General features: G+C 31.7%; 1 protein-coding gene across 2 annotated transcripts; it reads right to left on the bottom strand.

Annotated features, from left to right (window-relative positions):
- Nucleotides 1–432: 432 nt before the first annotated feature.
- Nucleotides 433–7,462, bottom strand: LOC108210915 (mediator of RNA polymerase II transcription subunit 10b). 2 transcript variants are annotated; one of them, XM_017382373.2, is made up of 7 exons: nucleotides 7,321–7,435; nucleotides 4,552–4,690; nucleotides 3,682–3,987; nucleotides 3,514–3,594; nucleotides 3,336–3,438; nucleotides 1,147–1,236; nucleotides 433–685 (listed from the first exon to the last, which is right to left on the bottom strand). In XM_017382373.2, the coding sequence occupies exons 3-7, from the start codon at nucleotides 3,882–3,884 to the stop codon at nucleotides 614–616; spliced, it is 549 nt and encodes a 182-aa protein (XP_017237862.1). In that variant the 5' UTR covers nucleotides 3,885–3,987; nucleotides 4,552–4,690; nucleotides 7,321–7,435; the 3' UTR covers nucleotides 433–613. The 2 variants fall into 2 exon arrangements, with proteins under 2 accessions (XP_017237862.1, XP_017237861.1); XM_017382372.2 differs by lacking the exon at nucleotides 4,552–4,690 and having other exon boundaries at nucleotides 7,321–7,462.
- Nucleotides 7,463–16,038: the final 8,576 nt, after the last annotated feature.

The following is a 16,038-nucleotide window of genomic DNA, read 5'->3' as shown; positions in this document are numbered from 1 at the left end:
ACATTCAAGGTACCAATATCTTACGTCTTGATGTACCACATTTCAAGAGTAGATGTAAGAATAATTGCTTTCAAATATCCAAGACACATGACAAATAACCAAGATTGATGGTAACAAAGTACAGATTTAATCTCATGTTAAGTAAATTTTGTTCCAGAGTGATCTCTGCTACATTCTTATAATAATGTATCTGGCTCAATTTACTTTAGGGGGCAATTTAACACTGAAGGGAAATTCTGGTGTTGCTCAATGGTTAGCCCAGGTAACACCAAGTGGTTACATACAAACCTGCTAATGTAGAGACTCTATCGTCTTAGTTTACCCCTTCAACATATAATTTGACTATCTATTCATTACCACTCAACTAACCTGCCATTACGATCTTGTGCAAATCTCAAGTGAGACTTCTTAGTGGAATGTCATGCCCAAAGGTAAAACATAATGAAATTTTAATTTTTACTGTACCACAGGCAACTGTAGGTTCCTGTAAAGCTTAAAACTTTCACAATTTACATAGACATACTAATTACTAATAGTATCAACAATCTTGACTTAAAAACATGGTTAATTGCTAATTCTTTCATAACTAATCTGAATTCTTGGTGACCGTATCCTATACCTCAGGTTTAACCTTAACATCCCCATTTGGTAACATACTTTGCGCTTGGGCGACACGTTTAGCTTCCTGCATAAGAATTCAAAAACTCTATTAAAACTACATAAAATGGCAGCAAAAAACAAGTGCAGATGACTATCGCACCAAGAACTAAAAGAAAACCCACAAACACTTGCTGACTATCTAGCTGACTATCTAGCAAGGTGAAATGTCCAAGTAAATGATCAAGCTTTCTATACAATTCAATTTTTAGTGCACATTGGGAAGAAATGCAAATAGTAATTAGAGTCCTTATGATGTAAATGTAAAGTCTCATGCTACAAGTCCAAGACACAAGATGGACAACAAATATCACCCAATCTGCACACATAAAAATGTCATGAAGATTATATACAGAAAGTACGGTGGATACAGAGAGTTTAACATTAACTATCCTGGTACATATCACATTTAAAAACATAGTTTAAATTTAAAAAGTACTACCAACACCAATAGTGCATTGTAAGATATTAGCAGTAAAATTAACTTACAGCAGCAGATGCAGAACGTATCTCTCGATAAGTTTCCACTTCATCAGGAAATGATTGGTCAAGCTCTTCAAGAAGATGCTTTCTCAAACCCTATAAAACACATAATGAAGCAATCAGAAATACTCAAAATCTTAGTACAAATTTTGATGTCAGGGAACAGATCTAAGTAGGCAACCTTAGAACTCAACATACACACTCTAGTAAAAGTCAATCCTACAACAGATATATACAAGAACTACAACAATCATCGGCCAAAAATAGTTATTTAATCTACAACAACTAGATACTAAAAGAGCCAAATTATCATATGTAAATGTACATATATTATTAAATAATATTTAACAGAGAGTACCTATAATATCTTGTATAGTGTACAGCACTTTATATAATTCGTAAGATAAATAACATAACTACATAACACATAAAGAAACCGTATATTGTTCATACACTATAAATGTACATAAGTCGGCACATAATTGTTAAAAGTGCAAAGCAATATTAGATTGCACAGCACACATGGAGCTATACCACTGAACGTAAGCATTCAATACAAGTGCATAACCTCAGTGCAACAAATATGTGCGGCTCATCAGAAAATTGGTAGAATCCGAGAAGAAAAAATTATTGTAATAGTCACTAAAAGTCAGATTAGAAGTCTGAACGTCAATAATATATATTTGGGCTGCCCCAGAGATCTTAACGTAACAGCATAAAAAGAAGAATAAAAGACTGAAAATAGGAATAAATTAAGATATAAACAGAAGATATATAATGATAAAGAGAAAAGAAGAGGAAGACTAAAAGAAACGAACCCATAAGCGGCAACCACAAATCAACAGAGAATATAAATCAGACATTGATAAAGATGAGGGATTATATATGATAAGAATTATCAAGCCCTCGTCTAGTGCAATTAGTTGTTGCATCTCTTGTTATTAAAATTCATAAATACAAGTTTATTTCAACTCTTTTCGATTATGAAGCATGATTGCGGGTGCGGAGATACATGTATATTCAAATTTGGGAAAATCAAGAGTACAGGGATTTGGGTGCAGGGGAGTTCAGCAAATATTAGAATATTACAAATATGTGTTATATATATAATTATTCAGCAAAAACAAGAAGTAGCAATAACATTCATCTTATAACAACTACAATATATATTAACTTATTAACTACAATTTTTCATATTTGAAATATCAGAGTAAGAACAAAAAAAGGAATCGAACATGGACACACTGTCCATATATAGACCGACAAGATACATGGAGATTGTAATAATGCATACACCGATATATATACAAATGAAGCCACTACATACACATACATGATACAACCTAAATCGTCACACATACATATATAATATATACAAATCAGTTACAAGCAAGAAGACGACGTCTAAATGGAGAACACGACGGGTGAGTAGAAGCAGAGAACCTCCCTCCTGATATGTAACTGTGTCGTTTAATTAGGACTCCATAGATTTGGGGATATAAAGTCAAAAAAAAAAAAGACCAAAAAATTATGATATTTACCCCCTATCCCTTTCCCAGATCCCCCACGAACCCCCCCCCCCCCCCCCCCCCCCAAAAAAAAAAGAAAAAAGGTGATGCTGCATTACGCACCCTGCCTCAACTGTACAGCGCATGCACCTAATGAAAACTGGGGTACCAACCCACCGTACCCATGCTACCCACCATTTTGATAACACTTACTTTAGTGAGACTTGGCCTTCAATTTTATTGTTGATATTATTTATGAGTTCTACAACTATTACGTTTATATGCACGGAACCATATTTAATGAGACGTGCCCTTCAATTTGCTCATTGCAATTGTGCTCCCGGTTGCCTTTATGCTTCTGCGTATATTAGGAGCAATGGCAAAGCACAAATTTCTAGCTTAGATCCCAAAAAACACCTAATTATTATTTATTAGCCAAATTCACTTCAATCAAATTACTTCAGTAAACTTTGCAATAGAGTCTGTAAAGATTCGTGCCATATAAGAACACTAATTTGTCCAAACTCCAACCAAGACATTAATTACAACATACATACTTAGAAAAATGGAAAACTTGATCAAGACACTAAAATCATTGCAAAATACATAATGCATTCCCTTATGAAGAGCAAATCCAAATATACAAAAAAAAAACATACATTACCAAAACAGGGACACGACAATTACCTTCAACGCATCAGCCTTGCCTTTGGTAATCTGATTCTTGGCAATACATTTATTCAACACATCCCTCGTAAACTCATCCGGATTCTTCCCATCATCAATCAAACTACCAATAACACAAATTAATCAAAACACTTGCACCAAAACCCGATAAACATAATTTTCAACAAAACCCACTTACTTCAACACTTCCACAGGCACATCAATGTTGCACTTCTCCGACAATTTCGACATGTTATCAAGTTCCAACACAAGGTTGTTCCTGCCAAAACTCATCGTATAATTAACCAGACCCACAAACAGATAATTAATTAAATTAAACAGATGGGGTTCGAAAACAATTACATACAGGCGTTGAAGGAGATGTGGTTGAGAAGCGAGATTGAAAGAAGAGACGGTGAGATAGAGCTGGTGAAGCAATCCCAGGGATTTTTGAATTGAATTAATGGTTTCATCTAGGTTTTGTTTAGGATCTTGTGATGATGTTGCTGCTGTTGTTTCGGTGGTCGAAACGACGCCGTTGCCGCCGCCGGAGGGTGCCAGGGAGTCCATTAGAGTTGATCTCGAGCTTCGATACTGGTTTTTGTGTTGTCTGATTAATTAGGGTCCTTGCGGTGTGTCGCCCGCTGCAAATCGCGGCGGCCTCAATTGTAAGCTGTCAAATTCACCAAATTTTAAAAACAAATTGATATATTGATATTTTTTTTGTCAGGGATATATTGATATATTGATATATTAAGAAATAGATCAAAAAAAATATTAGATGCAAACAAGCCTACCAATTAATCAGACAACACACTAACAATACTTACCAAGTATAATTACACAACATAATTTTCATTGAAAACTAATTAATCAGAACCTGGCGATCAAAATGATAGTTTTGTTATTAGATGCAAACAAGCCTACCAAATCAAGGTAAAAGGATGAAAATACACAATGTACATTCGACAATGCAAATATTTTTTACAAATAGAACAAAAAAACAATAAAACTATAACACATATAAACAAAATGACAGCCAATTACTCAGTTCTAGTTACACAGAAACACACTATACCATAACTGACTTGATTTAACGAATAAACTAATGAGAAGCTGCATAACTGATTGAAATAGAGTTATTCAATTACTAATCAGATTTGATGAGGCTTCATTCCCTGTATTCATAGAATGTAAAGAGAATATATAGAAAGTAAAAATAAATACAAAGCCTTACCCTAGCTGGAAAAGTAAATGATTATTTTTTCTTCCTAAAAAAGACTTTCGGTTTCCCTGTTAGCTTTTATCTTGCAGACCCGCAAATCAACAAGATTTACTATATCTGAATTTAATAAACTTAAGTAATCAACGACATCCTGCAAATAGAACATATATCAGAGTCTTCGCATAAAAGCAAAAATAAAAGCATGTAGAACAGATGAGATTACTATTCTCTAGACAGGAGGCCAAATAGTGTTATTAAAGCCGTTCATTATTACATTAATAGTAACAGTGATCCTTAGAGCAACTCCAACCCAACACTATAGCGCTATTATAGTGTAAAACCAACTCCAATGCAACACTTAAATAGTATAAAAATTAAGCCAAATGGATAGCGTGACTGTAAGTGGAGAAGGACTTTCAGATGAAGAAGGAACAGATGCTCATTTTGTTTTATATGCTTCAGCAGATCCCTTATTTTTTGAAGAAGCAATAAAGCATGACAACTGGAAGATTGCTATGGATGCAGAAATAAAGGCTATAGAAAAAAACAACACATGGGAACTCACTGATCTGCCTTCTTATGCAAAGAAGATTGGGGTGAAGTGGGTCTATAAGACTAAGCTAAAGGAGAATGGAGAAGTGGACAAATACAAAGCGCGTTTGGTAGCAAAAGGGTATGTGCAACAAGAAGGGATTGACTACACGGAAGTGTTTGCACCAGTTGCGAGAATGGATACAGTGAGAACAATTGTGGCCTTAGCAGCTCAAAAAGGATGGTCTCTGTATCAACTCGACGTAAAATCTGTTTTCCTACACGGGGAACTTAACGAAGAAGTGTACGTGGAACAACCTAGGGGTTATGAGCTGAAAGATCATCCACATAAAGTATATAAGCTGAAGAAAGCTCTTTACGGACTAAAACAAGCTCCACGAGCCTGGTTCAGTCGTATCGAGTCACATTTCATAAAGGAAGGGTTCGATAAATGTCACAATGAGCATACTTTGTTCACTAAAACAAAGGAGGGAGGTAAGACACTCATTGTTAGTTTATATGTAGATGATTTGATATTTACTGGCAATGATGAACTGATGTTTGCGGAATTTAAGAATTCCATGTTGAGAGAGTTTGATATGACGGATTTAGGAAAAATGAGGTTCTTCCTTCGTATAGAAGTATTGCAGAATTCAGATGGGATCTATATTTGCCAGCGGAAGTATGCTTTGGAAGTGTTAAAGAGGTTCAAGATGGAAAACAGCAACTCGGTTCGTAATCCCATTGTTCCAGGTTGTAAGTTGTTTAAAGATGAAAATGGGGTTGGAGTTGACGAGACCATGTTCAAGCAAATAGTAGGATGTCTCATGTATCTAACAGCTACAAGGCCAGACTTGATGTTTGCAGTAAGTTTAAAATAGCAGGTACATGGCTAAACCCACTGAGTTGCACATGTTAGCAGCTAAAAGAATATTGAGGTATTTGAAGGGAAGCATTGGACTTGGAATTTTCTACAAGAAGGGAGGGAAATGTGAAGGTCTCATTGGCTATACAGATAGTGACAATGCTGGAGACATAGAAGACAGGAAAAGTACGTCGGGCTATGTGTTTATGTTGGGGACTGGTGCGGTGGCATGGTCATCAAAGAAACAACCGATAGTTACATTGTCAACCACTGAAGCAGAGTTTGTGGCTGCAGCTTCTTGTGCTAGTCAAGCTATCTGGATGAAGAGAATATATGAGAAGCTGGGTATGGAGGAAAGCAGGTGCACTACAATTTTCTGTGATAATAGTTCTACGATCAAATTGTCAAGAAATCCTGTGTTGCATGGTCGAAGCAAGCACATTGATGTTCGTTTCCACTTCCTTCGTGATCTTACACAGGAAGAAGTAGTTGCCTTGGTTTATTGCAGAACTGAAGATCAGTTGGCAGATGGCATGACAAAGCCAGTTACAGTTGATGCATTTGAAAGGTTTCGAAGTCAGCTGGGAGTTTGCCAAGTTCCTGAATTAAACTAGTTGCAGCCAGGAACTAGTTTAAGGGAGGGAATGAAAGAGTCGTTTAGGTTTGTTTGGGTTTTAGATAAGATTTCTAGTTCAGTTTGAATAACTCCTAATATTTAGGAACGTGTTTAGTTGTTAGTTTTTCTGTTCAGTACGTGTTTAGTGCTTTGCTTTCCTTAGTTGCAGTTATCACGTTGGATACGTGAGCTATTATTTCTCATTCTCTTATGTAGAAGGATATATGTAAGCCAGGTTATTCAGTAATGAAGTAGTAAGTTTCCCAGAATTGCTTTTACTGTTTTTCAGTTCTTAACAGTGACACCAAATTTGGTGTCAAAAAAACACTTGGTGTAAATTTGTACACTAAATTTGGTGTCTTAGATCGCCTTAGATCTTCAACAAGTCCTCCATAATCTTACACTCAACTTACTTGAGACTAATCCCGAACAAACAAAACAAACAAAATAGTAGACTCACTTTTATCGAGCTAGCTACCACAATGGGGAACCTCAACGAGCATCAAACATATAAATTATACAACAAAAGTCAGCAGATGCGAAACACAAGCGAAAAATGTAGAATCACGATACTAATATCATCTCAATTGCGATTCAGCTATTGACTAATCGTGATTATAAACTAATAATACATCGAATTTTAGTGACAAGATCGGATTTTTAAGCGAAATCAATAAGGAATTAAGATGAATAAGTGGATTAAGAGCGGAGATTATACAGAAAATAAAAATATGTAGAGAAATTGGGGAAAGAGAGATTGAAAACTAACCGATGAGATCTGCAATGGAACTGAAGCTTTCGGATCCTAAATGAATCAATGGGTTTGTTATTTAGACCCAACTAAATGATCTGATTTTCAGTCTGGCCCATTCTTTTCAGTGCAGTGTCCAAGTACTTTTTGCCTTTTCTTTTTGTTGTATTTGTTTTATGGGCAAGTGTTTGCTTTGATGTCAGGATTTCATTTTAAATTTTAAATTTAATCAAATAATCTGTTTTGAAAATTTATATTTAGATTTTTATTTAAAATTCAGACATTCAAATATCGGTATAAATTTGAGAATTTGAAATGATAGCTCAAATCTTATCATTTGAAATGAAATGTATGTTTTCAACGGGCCTAGATATAAGTTATTTAATTAATTAAAATATTTTATATTTTAACCATATAATCTCTTAAAATTAATATCACTTCTAAATTTATGTAAATATATTGAAAATAATATTATATTTTTCTAAAACTACATATCACATATGTCCAATTTATGTCTTTATCATATTTTATTTTCATTTTACAATAAAAAATTTAAATTTTTTAGGAAAAACAACAAAAAAAATATTTTCACATCAAAATAAATATTATTCATATAGCTCAAAAAAATGTAAATTTAAAATGAAAATATATATTATTCCCTTCGTTTCATATTGTTTGTCCACTTTTGAGCAGAAAAATTTGTTTCGAAATATTTGTTCAATTCTATTTTCAAAATTAATATCTTTTTTTATTTATATATCGAGAGTTGAGGGGTTATTTGTTAAATCTGGATAGTTATCTCTAAATGAGTTGAATTTCTCAATGATGATTTAATTTGAATTTCTGAATGAATGTTTTTGTTTGTTATTTTTTCTAACTTATTTGGATGACTAGTTTATAACACGATTTACTCTTAAATGTATTATTTTATTGAATAATTGGTACTATTATGTATTTTATATTTTTTCTATAATTGTAAAATAAAATATAATATAATTGTTGGAATTTTAAATTTTATTTATAGCTTTAAAATTTACATTATAAAATTAAATTTATTATATTTTTGAGGGGAAATGAAACCTTTTTTCTGAATAAATGAGTTCATTCAATAATAAAAGGTTATACGGCATCTACATAAACAATCAAGTCGAACAAATAAAATACAGAAACAAAATACACATGTTTCGTCACTTTCGCTTCCGTCATGACCAGTTTGAGCTATCGACTGAGAATGCAATTCCCGGACAACTTTAATTACTAAATCAAACATCATACTCACACAAATGGTGAGAAAATAACAAAACTCACACAAACGATGAGACAACAAAAATCAAAACCACAACCAAGCAACCTTAAATTTGCAAATACTTAAATGAAATATTAGCTAAATCAAAACAATCTTTAGATCCGGGGAACAAACCCAAAAAACAAGATAACTCCGACCACCGCCGAGAACAAAATCACCAGGAAGAACGAGAAATCCGTATCTCCGTGGAATTAAGATCTAAGAGAAAGAAGGTCTAATCAGAAAAAACTTTGAATCCTTATATCCGAAAACAGAAACTAATACCAAAACTGAAGAAAAAAATTTTAAACGAATTTTATTGAAAGAAGGAAAAACAAACAAAAAAATAAAAAATTTGGAGCTTTCTACCGGTTGAGATCCGGTGGAAGCCCCCTGCCAAGCAGGCAAGAAAGGAAACCTAAATCATGTAATCAATTTTTTTAATATTGTACCAAATATTTCTCATCAATTTGAGTTGAAATTTAATGATTATGATGGAAAGTGATAATCAAATTAGAAGTTATACATATATTCTATTATTATATTTTAATAGAGATGTTATGCTAAATAATTAATATTGGTATACACAATAAATTTTAGCGGACTGATATTTAAAAACAAATTATACTTTTTGTTATCATATACTTATATGCAGTGGGTTTTATTTATTTAAAATTATAATACTTTCAATAACACAATATATATTTTAAATATTTAAATTGAAAATACAAATGTCAATTTTTTGATAATTAGGCTCATTAACATATATTTAAAAGTAAATATTTTTAAATGTCGAATTTTCAATATTTCAAATTTATAAAAAGTATAAATATGTAAAATAATTTAAAAAATTAGATATATTAGTGTTATTAAGAATGGGGTATTGGATTGGGATTTTAAAGTATTTTTTTTGCATTCATGAAATCCGAGTGTATTCGATTAGGATTGTTTGAATTTTGAAATCCATTAAAATTTTGAGGTATTCAATTGGGATTTTAAATTATGCTACAAAATCTGGTGGTATTCAATTGGGATTGTTTAAAATCAATTAAAATCTGATGGTATTCAATTGGGATTGTTCAAAATCCATTAAAATCTGATGGTATTCAAATACTGATGGATTTTTTGCGTTGCATTTCATAAAATGATGGATTTTGTGACATTCTTCAGTGTATTTTAAGTTTTTTGAAATCCCATCAAAATCCATCGAATTTTGAAGCATTGTACTTAAATCCTATCAACTCTGCGACATTTTGGCAAGAATTCGCGCGAAATCAAAATCACATGCAATCCATTAAAATCCATAGACTAAAAACAATTCATTAAAATCCCAATCGAATACACCCCTGAATTATTAATAAGATAACTCATCTGGACAAAAATCTGTCTCTATCGTCAGCAGCTTTTCACTCTCATCCAGTCCCACACAAAATAATCAAATATCCTCTATCGTCCAGAAGCTTTTTATTCCGACAAACGAAATTGGCCCATTATTACCAACAGAATAGAACAAATATTAACCATTGCTCTTAAACCATCCCCTGAAAGGGGTGGTCCATAACACGATCATAGTCTTTCTTTCCCAGTGCAATAAAGTTAAGTAGTGTTTTTTTCTTTGATCTAAGGGGTATTTCCATGGGTTTGCCTTGGTATCGTGTACCGTTGTCTTGAATGATCCCGATCGATTGCTGGCTGTCTATATAATACATACAGCTCTGGTTGCTGGTTGGGCGGGTTTGATGGCTAATGAATTAAAGTTTTTAATCCTTTTAACCTGGTTTTGATCCAACGTAGAGACACGGTATGTTCGTTATACCTTTCGTGACCCGTTTAGGAATAATCAGTTCATGGGACGGTTGGAGTATTACAAGAGGGTTTACACCGAATCCGGGTATTGGAATTACGAGGGTGTGGCCGTGTGTTTTCTAGCTTGTGCTTGCCACTGGACGTATTGAGATCTAGCAATGGTTTGCGATGAACGTACAGGAAAACCTTCTTTAGGTTATTTTGACAATTCGAATTAATTATTCTCGAATTTCATGAATGTAGAAAAATCTGTAAAATTTCAATTAAATATACCCTTAGCATATGGAAGTGTCAATATACAAATGGACTAATTCATTAAAACAAACCATCTTCCCGTATCGCAACCAATCCATTTCCTTATTGACCGATTCCCGTTTTATTTTAATAACGCTAGGTGATTTTAAATAAAACCATAGTACAAAATCAATATACTTATATAAAGGAGAAGCGAGGGGCGTGTGGGTGGCGCCTCTCACATCGCTCCGTTTTATTTTTCAAATTTTCTGGAATTTTTGGATGAAAAATATCAAAAATTAGAACTACCTTTTTTAGTTTCGGATATATTAGAAGAATTTTTGGATGAAAAATATCAAAAATTAGAACTACCTTTTTTAGTTTCGGATATATTAGAAGCAAGTTTCAGAATCTGATTTTGTTTCAGATTATTTATGGAATATAGTAGCTTGAAAGTTTTAATCTGATTTTGTTTTAGATTATTCAATTATGGGAAAGACAGATTATTTATGGAATATAGTAGCTTGAAAATTTTAATCAGATATTGTTCAGATTATTTAATTATGGGAAAGAGTAGCAAACAAGTCTCCCTCCACCTATAAATACCCGTAGAGATCGTAGGATTTTGGATCATCTAAACCCAACCTCCTCTCTCGATACCACAAACCTACCTCATAGTTCTCTTACTCGATTTGTAAAGGAGAAGCGAGGGGCGTGTAGGTGGCGCCTCTCACATCGCTCCGTTCTATTTTTTAATTTTCTCAAATTTTTGGATGAAAAAAATCAAAAATTAGAAATACTTTTCTTTTGCTCGATTTCTAATTCGGAGGTGTCGTTCTTTTGCAACGATAAGTGAAGACTGTTACCGTAAAGGTTGTTGCAAGCAAATGTAGTTATAGACCGTTATATTGGTGTCGACAAATCCACAACACGAGAAAAGAATATAGATATTGATGGTTGATGTAAATAAATTAACTATTAATGATGTATGTTTGTTGGTTATTCTTTTATAATATTTGTTTTGTTCATTGGATATGTTTGTTGTTGTTAATTTTTATATTATTTACTTTGTATACATGAAAAATTATTCATGCATTATCTGTTTGCTCCGTTCAAGCAACTTTTAGGAGGGTGGTTATATTTAAGTTAAATGTTTTTGTGCACAATCAATCTAAAAAAATTGGAGGAAGGTGACAATGTAAGAACATGAATTATAGTCCAATTTTGCAATTTTATATATTAGTATTTGCATTACATCAAGATTTTTATAATATAAATTTATTTTATCCTACAAATATTAACTTGAGACATTAATATACTTTTTATAGACAGTCATAAAATTATTTTATTCTACAAATATTAATATTAGATAATTAATATAATTTTTATAGGCCGTCGCAACGCGCGGATTCTCATCTAGTTATAATAACTAGTTGAGAAGCCGCGCGTTGCGGCGGCCTATAAAAATTATATTAATAATTCAATATTAATATTTGTAAAATAAAATAATTTTGTGATTGTCTATAAAAGTATATTAATATTTCAAAATTAATATTTGTTTGATAAAATAAATTGTATTATAAAAATCTTGATGTAATATTAATACTAATATATAGACTATAATTCATGGTGAAAAAATGAAAATAAATTTATACACGTGATTAATAATTTAAAGCATGGACGAATCTTAATTTTATTTGTGTGTTTCTTTTGAAAAGTAATCATGTTCTTACTTCTTACATTGTCACCTTCCCCAATATTTTTGGATTGATTGTGCACAAAAACATCTAACTTAAATCTGTGAGATTGCGGTCTATAACTACCCTTGCTTAACAACCTTTATTTCTTAATACTGTATAAACAACCTTCACTTAAAAGTTGCTTGAACGGAGCAAACAGATGATGCATGAATAATTTTTCGTGTGTACAAAATAAATCATATAAAAATCAACAACAACAAACATGTCCAATGAACAAAATAAATATTATAAAAGAATAACCAACAAACATAGATCAGTAATAGTTAATTTATTGACATCATTCATCAATATCATGTCAAGACTATATTCTTCTCCCGTGTTTGGATTTGTGGACTCCAACAAAACGGTCTATAACTACATTTGCTTGCAACAACCTTTATTTTTTTAATAGTGTATAAACAGCCTTCACTTATCATTCGATCGTTGCTGAAGAATGGCACCACCGAGTTAGAAATCGAGCAAGAAAACTATCACCAAAAGAGAGGTAGGGTTGTAGTATTGAGGGAAAGGAGGTTGTGTTTAGATGATCCAAAACTCTACAATCTATTGGGGTTTTTATAGGTGCAGAGAGACTTGTGTGCCACTCTTTCCCATAATTAAATAATCTAAAACAGAATCAGATTAAAACTTTCAAGTTACAATATTCCATAAATAATTTGAAACAATTAAAACTTTCAAGCTACTATTACATTACATATGTACAGATATATTGCATAAATAATCTTCTTACTATTTGTTCTATTGCATGATGGCTTCTGGAAAGTTTGCTTTCTTTGGTATAATGAACACATGGTGATGACTTTCACAAAAATAAGAAATAAAAACATTACATTCACGAATGATATATATTTCTTTAGTAAATATAACGAATAAAAAGTGTTTTCTGAGCTGTTCCTGTTCTGGCAAAATTTAATCATCAGTATTCATCACCCATGAAGGAAGACTGTGACGTCACAAAAGTATCGTCATGATATCAACCTAAAACAATAATGTACTAAAATATGCAAATAGTCAACCAATCACCTTCTTGCATGTTTTTCGTGAGATCCGTAGTAAGCTGACCTGTTCCAGACTTCCAGGGCTGTATAATACTGTATCTATCTATCCGAATTGATGAAATGGTATTATTGTTAGAAGAGAAAAATGGGGGCAATTATTTATCGAGTCTAAACTTCATTTATATATAATTTTAGATTTACTGTTAATTATTCTAAGAGGAAGAGGTAAAGTACCGGAGTTTGGGAAATTTAAGTTAAAGAATCAGTTTAGAGTTAAAAAAACTCGACTTAAAGTTAAAAGTTGATGGGTTAATTATCTAGTTAGTCACTCAAGTGGGCTTAATGTATCAAGTTGGTCACTGAACTCAAAACGGTATCAAGATGGTCACTGAAGTGGCCATAAATATCAAACAAGTACTTTGAAATATGAGTTCAAGCAGTAAAAATATTATTTATAAAGTTTTACATATTATTTTTGAATGTTACCAAAATCAGGTAAAAGGTTATGACTTCTAATATTAATGATAATATATTTAAATTTGATCAAGTTATTTATTATTTATTTTTAATTAAAACAAAGAAATAACTATATAATAATATATAAATAATAAATAAACTTGATAAAATATAATATATGATTTTAAATACTACAAGTCATAACCTTTTAGTTGGTTGTGGTAACATTTAAAGATAATGTGTAAAACTTTATAAATAATATTTTTACTGCTTGAACTCATATTTCAAGGTACCTATTTGATATTTATGGTGACTTTAGTGACCATCTTGATACTGTTTTGAGTTCAGTGACCAACTTGATACATTAAGCCTACTTCAGTGACCAACTTGATAATTAACCCAAAAGTTGATAGGATGACATATTTTATTTAACAAAATATTTTAATTTTAAGACATTTTTTCAATAAAAATTGATTCCAATCATTTAAATAAATAATCTATTACATTTATTATTATTAGTATTATATTTTTAATAACTTGCAAGTTATTTATAATATAAAATTATCAAACGATAATTTCATTTATATACATGTCTCATTAAGTCAATACAAGTCATAAGTCATTATTATAACTTTATACAAATCGTCTCATTGAGTTTAAGTTCGACCGAACCCGAACTGATCCCCATTACCCACCGATAACTCGAACCGACTCGCATGAACCTGATCCAATTCAAAATTTATTTAATAGTGAATATTTTTTTTATAAATAAATAAATATGATTTTAATACTAAGTAATTGATTTTTAATTAGATCATATCAAAATATTTATTAAATTTAAATAATAAGTAATGCCAAAAAAATATAAATATATGTCATTTTTATAGATATATAACATTTTTATATTTCATTTACTGCAAATGACTTCTTCTTTTTAGGTTGATTTTGAGTCAACCCATATATCAATCTAAACTTGAAAAGCTGAAATCTGTGTTTTGCGGGTCGAATTTTTGTCGGATTATCGGTTCAAGTATGAACCTTGAGAGTCTCATCGATCACCAGAATTATCCTGAACCATTTTCTGATACTGAATGATAATACACGAGATGAAACGAGCGAGCAGCCGAGCACCCTCCACAAAAAAGCAAAGAGAAGTTATAAGACTACTAAAGGGTCAATGACATCACAGTCCCCCCAAAAAATTCATTATTATTTTTAAATAAAATATCTCTAATTTTTAGTTTTTTGTTGTGTTCTTTTTACTATAAGAATTGTAAATTTGCCTCCCAAGGAATGATTTGTTACTGAACTTTTAAACTCCACAACTTGTTTCATAGTAAGTTCTTAACAACAATACAATATATAAAGAAAAATATTTGATTCACATAATTGTGTACGAAATGATGTACATAGACATGTGATGTTTTAATTGGAACTAGCCTTAAACCCTTAAACCCGTGCAAAGCACGGGCGGTTATATAATTTAAAACTAATTATTAATTATTATATAATAGTAATATATATTAATGATAGTAAATTTATTTTTTTTATTTTTTAACTGATTATAAATTATATTTAAAAGAATAATGGTGGAGTTTTTATCTTGTAATATATCAAACTGTTTAGAGATGTAAGCGTATGAAAATTCTATGTGTAGCAGACTTTTAGTTATAAAGCAGATCACCAAACCAACATGACCAAATCAAAATTTTGTACGACGACAAATTATACCCATGTTGGTACCAAAATTTTGTTCGACGACAAATTATACCCAATGTTGACGACAAATTATACCCAATGTTGATTTATTATAGTATAGTACAGATGAGTTTCTGCATTTGAGGCATTTATTAACAACTTCTTCGTTTTCATCTGAATACATAGCCCGCTAATAAAACTGTCACCAAAACAAAAACAATTACGTATATGTGAATATAATAATGCTAGAAAGGTCGACATTTCCTCTGATCACCTCATAGGAATTTTATGATATCCCTTCCGTTGAAATTAACGCAGCCATGTATCTTGAGCATTGCTGAATCATGCATGCCCCAAATATAACTACTACAGAATTCTTTGACTCTGATGAAGAGTCATCTAAACATTTTCCTACCTAAAAACCCTGCCATGTTCCCACTCAATTACCAGTAGACGATAAGTTCGTTTGACATAACTTAAAATTTTGACATATAATTTT

Source organism: Daucus carota, chromosome 3, assembly GCF_001625215.2.
Source record: "Daucus carota subsp. sativus chromosome 3, DH1 v3.0, whole genome shotgun sequence".
NCBI lineage: Eukaryota > Viridiplantae > Streptophyta > Magnoliopsida > Apiales > Apiaceae > Daucus > Daucus carota.
This window is presented reverse-complemented; position numbering and strand designations above follow the sequence as displayed.